At 33.7% G+C, this 6000-nt stretch overlaps 1 protein-coding gene across 1 annotated transcript in view; it reads right to left on the bottom strand.

The window, feature by feature from the left end:
* LOC105553858 (vacuolar protein sorting-associated protein 13B-like) overlaps positions 1-6000 on the bottom strand; it is a 194762-nt gene that overhangs the window by 82525 nt on the left and 106237 nt on the right. The window contains exons 9-12 of the mRNA XM_012000016.1: positions 3682-3777; positions 3271-3393; positions 2677-2814; positions 1644-1731 (exon numbers count right to left, since the gene is read on the bottom strand). Of these exons, the coding sequence (XP_011855406.1) occupies positions 1644-1731; positions 2677-2814; positions 3271-3393; positions 3682-3777 (445 nt within the window). The remainder of the gene's footprint in view (positions 1-1643; positions 1732-2676; positions 2815-3270; positions 3394-3681; positions 3778-6000) is intronic.

Genomic DNA, 6000 nt, shown 5'->3' with positions numbered 1-6000 from the left:
AGATGGGCGGATCACGAGGTCAGGAGATCGAGACCATCCTGGCTAACACAGTGAAACCCCGTCTCTACTAAAAAATACAAAAAACTAGCGGGTGAGGTGGTGGGCGCCTGTAGTCCCAGCTACTCGGGAGGCTGAGTCAGGAGAATGGCGTAAACCCAGGAGGCGGAGCTTGCAGTGAGCTGAGATCCGGCCACAGCACTCCAGCCTGGGCGACAGAGCGAGACTCCGTCTCAAAAAAAAAAAAAAAAAAGCCATTAGAACCTAGAGATGATGGTACCTATGAACTAGATGCTAGTCCATATGGTAACAGTGATACCACTGTTATCATCTGTGGACCAGATGGCTAGGAGCGAAGGAAAAAGTGTGTCATGATGACTCCCAGGTTTCTGGCTTGAGCAACAAGAAGATGATAGTACAATTTTCCAAGAAGAGAAGCCTAAAAATAGAGAAGCAGAGGTAGTAAGTGGTCACAGGAATATTTATTAATAACTTAATTTTGGACAAAATCAGTTTTGAGATACCCGAGACAGACACAGAGGTAAAAACGTCAAGTATGCATTGGATATTTAATTCTGAATCTTAGAGAAGTTTGGACTAGAAAATGCAAATCTGGGTATCAACAGCACATGGAAAGTACTTCAATCCATGGAAAAGAATGAAATTACCTTGGGAGAAAGTTTAGGGAAAGAAATTAAGGATTGACCGACGAAAACATCAACATCTAGAAACCATTCCAAAAGCAGAAGCCAGAAAATTACTGCTCTTTCCTTCTTTCTTCATCAAAAACAAATTTACTTCAAGATCAACTCTGAGAAGCTTCGACCTCTCAAGCAAAAGCTGTCATTTTTTTTTTTTTACCCACACTTCTTCTAGTTCTCTATATTACTCTTCTTAGCAAACTAAATTATAATCATTTACTTAAATGCCTAGTTCAACACCACCTATTGGCTCCTTAGGAAATGTTTTGGTTTTCACTGTATTCATCTGTACCTAGCATATCACCTAATATACTGAAACCATTTTTTAAAAACATGAAAAATTCACCAAAAAAAAAGTGAACCTATCTTCACTAACTTTTCAACATAAAAAAGACTGAAATAGTAAGTACAACATTATATGTTGATATAGAAGTAAAAAAAAAAAAAAAAGGAGAAATTTTTTAAATGTCATTTATTTCCAAAAAATATAAAATAAAACAATAATAAGATACATAATAAAATAACACAATCTATGCATCTAAAGTCTCTGGAAGATTTTCTATTTTTCTGATTGATACAACACATTCTTTTTAATTAAAAATTAGTACCACCTTCAAAATGTATTTAGAATAGAAAAGGTTTATTCTTTTTAAAAATGTAATGTAATATAAAATTTGATATATCAGAATCATAATATATGGTACATATGAGAACTAATTCTAATAGGTTATATAAAATGTCTTCAATCAGCTATATAAAGAACAGATTTGAAATGACAAAAATCTAAGACAATTCTAACGTGACGCTAAAATTAAACCACTCCCCAAAGCACTAGAGGTAAATCTTATGTAGCAGAGTACAACCAGTCAAGGACAAACTGATTCTGAGGAAGGCTTTGTTTCAGTTGTTCAAGAAATGACAAACGTAAAGGAAAGAAGCCAATACCTTTGCCACTAGTGTTCTCCATTGTATACAGGTAATCCATATAAAAAGCCCCAAACCGTTGCATTCCAGCTATCTCAGTGTATGTCTCCTGTCAACGAAGCAATGCAAACAGAACAAACATTGTATAAAAGAAACTTTTGAGTTTAAAGCTTGATAGGTTAGACACATACCCTTATATAGAATGTATAACAACACAAAGGATTACCAAAAGAACAGAGGTTATTCTAAGAATTTACTTCTAAGAAAGGTAATATTACATCTATTATAGACCACACAAAAAGGACATCTATAATTTTATGAGACATTTTGACCACTTTATTAATCACATCTAGTTAATAAATAACTACAATAGACGAGATAGTACACTCCTGACCTTTATCACTATCACTAAACTGTCTAATAATGTATACTCTCAAGTAGAATTAATCCTTAAATACTTCTCAATACACTTACATGAAACAATTCAAACACTAAAGATATACTAAAATATTCTAAATGTATGTCAACTATGCAAGTCAACATTAAGTATTTTAACAATGAAAGTAAATCTTGGTAAAAAGGAGTAAAATGTAAATTATCCTATTGCACTAATCTTCAGGTAATTATCTGAATTTTTAACTGATTTCATAGATGTATTAATATTCCATAAACATATTAATATATTCTTACATTTAAAAAATACTAAGAAACATACATAGTATAAGGGTAAATTCCTCATTTCTTCCCATCAATCCCACATATTAAAAGTAACAAAAATTAACAGTGGTAATTCAACATGTTTCTTCCATGATTATTTTTGAAGCAGGGCATAAATAAGCAAAATATGTTTACATACTAAATAAAAGTAAAGATCTCTGTGCACTCCTCAAACATTTCTACATGTACACGCTGTATAAATGCACGCTAAATGTTTTAATAAACAATTAGCATTCAGAAGGTATTATTTGAAAAGAAAGCTAGAAATCACAAGTATTCACACAACGTGTCCACCCAAACATAGCCTAGAATTTGGTTCAAATATATATTCTCTGACCTTATGATGAGTTGAATCCAAGATAAACTCTGCACGAGTACCATTATTTTCTGGGCTTCGGTAATCAAACAATGAATTTGTAAGGTATGTGAAACCTTTAGTACTCAAATTTTCACCACAAATGAAGAAACAGGCTTCCTGAAAACAAATGCAAAATTTATAACATGAAGAAAAACCATTAGCCTGTTAAACAAAATAAAACCTTGATTTTATGATGCCCATTTACCAGTCAAAAGAAATCACTAAAACAGAAAGATAAGGAATGCTGCTACTCCATTTCATTGACTATTTTGGCTAAGAATATTTTAACAAACCAAAAGGAAACTCCAAATAACTGCCATAAACAAAAAAGAAGAAACATTCATGAATTAGAAAGTAGTTGGAACTACTGTCCAGGTGTTAGGTGCTACCAACTTTCTAAACTCCCCTGAGCTGTATAATTTCTTGCAGGGGAAACACAGGGAGAAATAGTAAAGCTCCTCTCTCAAGCCTGAGATAGATATAGTCTAACAGATATCATATGGTTAAACACTTCAATAAACACTTAATTATTCCTATATCCTATCCAAAAAAGGGTGGAGGTAAGGGACTTACAGTTTGACTTCTATTCATATTCTCTTCAAAATCTTTAACACCCATAATTCCTTTAAGGCACATGGCTCTGCAACCAACAAACCCAATCTGGCAATCAAAGAAAGGTTCTCCCATCATAAGGGCCTATAAGAGGAAAGGAAATATTAGAACTAAGAAATTGAATTTAATAAAAATGTTAGAGGATTTCCTCTTAGAATCTCTAAATTAGTTAAACATCTTTAGAATTATGTCATTTCTAAATTTATTCTATACTATTTATCTATACTATCTAAGGGATAGTAAACTCTATTAAAATAAGAAACATCTTCCTTGTATTTTTAAATATACTACATCTGATAAAAACACATACTTATAAAATATTAAACAAAGAACATAATATTTAAAAATACAGGTTCAATATTGAAAGATTACCTCAACTGTAGTTCCTTCTTGTTCCCAACACAATACTTCTTTAGATTTTACTTTCTGTGGACTGTAATAACTACTCTCAGCTTGCATTTCCGTGAGCTAAGAAATATAAGAATATTAAGTAAATCAAAATTAGTATTAAAGAGCAATAAAGTGTCATTGTTATGATTAATTGATTAAAACAAGGCCAATTTTAAGATTCAGGAAACTTAATTATTAAGCAGGAAAGCAGGTGCAACAAAAACAGCTGTAACAGATTATCTATGGTATAAAGGTTGAATATGCTAGTCTCAACATATATAGAGAATTTAAATACTTTTTAAACTCCTTCCTAATATTGTTTTAAAAAGTGAAAGCTATGTGCAATAACAGTCCCATACTCATAAAATAATTCATGTATTCTGCCAAAAATTTACATAGAGTATAACCTCAGTTCATTTTATATTCACTAAAACATTCAACAATGTGTAGTTTCAGTCATTTCCAAGACTTCTCACTATTTGAAATAAAAAAGAAAGTGGTGATGAAATGCAAAAAGCTAAAATAGGCTCTTTCTAGTTCCTATGAAGGAAATAGAATGAAGGATATTCTTTTCAAAATATGTTTCCTACTAAATCTCATAGACTCATTCAATCATGCAACAGATACTTTTTGAAGGCCAGCTAGATAAGTAGGGGCAAACCTCATTGTATTGCACTCTGCTTTATTTCACTTCACAGATACTGCAATTTTTACCAATTGAAAGTCTGTAGCAACCCCGCGTTAATCAAGTCTGTCAGCACCATTTTCCCAATAGCACATGCTTACTTTGTGTCTCTGTGTCACATTTTGGTAATTCTCCCAATAATTCAAAATTTTTCATTATTATTATCTGTTATGGTGATCTGTAATCAGTAATCTTTGATGGTACTATTGGAATTATTTTGGGCACCATGAACATGTCCATTTGAGACTGAGAACTTAATAAATGTGTGTGTTCTGACTGCTCCACTGTCTAGCCATTCCCCTCTCCCTTCTTGAGCCTCCCTATTTCCTGAGACACGACAATATTGAAATTAGGCTAATTAGTAATATTACAATGGTCTAAGTATTTAAGTGAAAGGAAGAGTCCCTGTCTCTCACTTTAAATCAAAAGCTAGAAATGATTAAGCTTAGTGAGGAAGGGATGTAAAAGCCAAGACAGGCCGAAAGGTAGGTATCTTGAGCCAAACAGTTGGCCCAGTTATTAATGCAAAAGAAAAAGTCTTCAAGGAAATTAAAAGTGTACACACAAGTGATAAGGAAGTAAAACAGCCTGTTGATATGGAGGAATTTTGAGTGGTCTGGATAGACAATCAAACCAGCCACAACACTCCCTTAAGCTAAAGCTGAATCCAGAGCAAAGCCCTAACTCTTAAATTCCATGTAGGCTAATAGACATAAGAAAGCTGCAGGAGAAAAGTCTGACAGTAGCAGAGGTCTGTTCATGAGCCTTATGGAAAGAAGACGTCTCCATACCATAAAAGTGCAAGATAAACAGCAAGAGTTGACGTAGAAGCTGCACACAGTTACCCAGAAGACCTGACTAAGATAATTAACAAAAGTGGCTACACACAATTCAACAGTTCTCCTGGAAGAAGATGAGATCTGAGCTAGACAGAAGTCAGTGCTTGGCTTCAAAGCTTCAAAAGACAGGCAGATGCTCTTGTTAGGGGCTAACGTATCTGGTAACTGTAAGTTGAAGATAGAGTCCATTTACCATTCTGAAAATCCTAGGGCCCTTAAGAATCATGCTAAATCTACTCTGCTTGTGCTCTATGAATGGAATAAAAAAATGACTGAATGACAGTACATCTGTTTATGGCATGGTTTACTAAATATTTTAAGCCTATGGAAACCTACTGCTCAAAAAAAAAGGACTCCTCTTAAAATATTACTGCTCACTGACAATGCACCTGGTCACCCTACACCTCTGATGGAGATATACAAGGAGATGAATATTGTTTTTCATGCCTGCTAAAATGACATCCATTCTGCAGCCCATGGATTAGGAGTAACGTTGAAGTTCAAGTCTTATTATTTAAGAAATACATTTTGTAAGGCTATAGCCACCATAGATAGTGATTCCTAGGCAAAGTAAATCAAAAACTTTTTTGAAAGGGTTCACCATTCCAGATTCCATTAAGAACATTCGTGATTCATAGAAGGAGGTCAAACGATCCACATTAACAAGAGCTTGAAAGAAGTTGATTTTAACCCTCCCGGATGACTTTGGGGTGTTCGAGACTTAGGTGGAGGAAGTAACTACTAGAGAATTAGATTTAGAAATGGAGCCTGAAGAGG

Source organism: Mandrillus leucophaeus, unplaced genomic scaffold, assembly GCF_000951045.1.
Source record: "Mandrillus leucophaeus isolate KB7577 unplaced genomic scaffold, Mleu.le_1.0 Scaffold611, whole genome shotgun sequence".
NCBI classification, from domain to species: Eukaryota; Metazoa; Chordata; class Mammalia; order Primates; family Cercopithecidae; genus Mandrillus; species Mandrillus leucophaeus.
The sequence above is the reverse complement of the archived record's forward strand: the minus strand, read 5'-3'. Positions and strand labels throughout refer to the sequence as shown.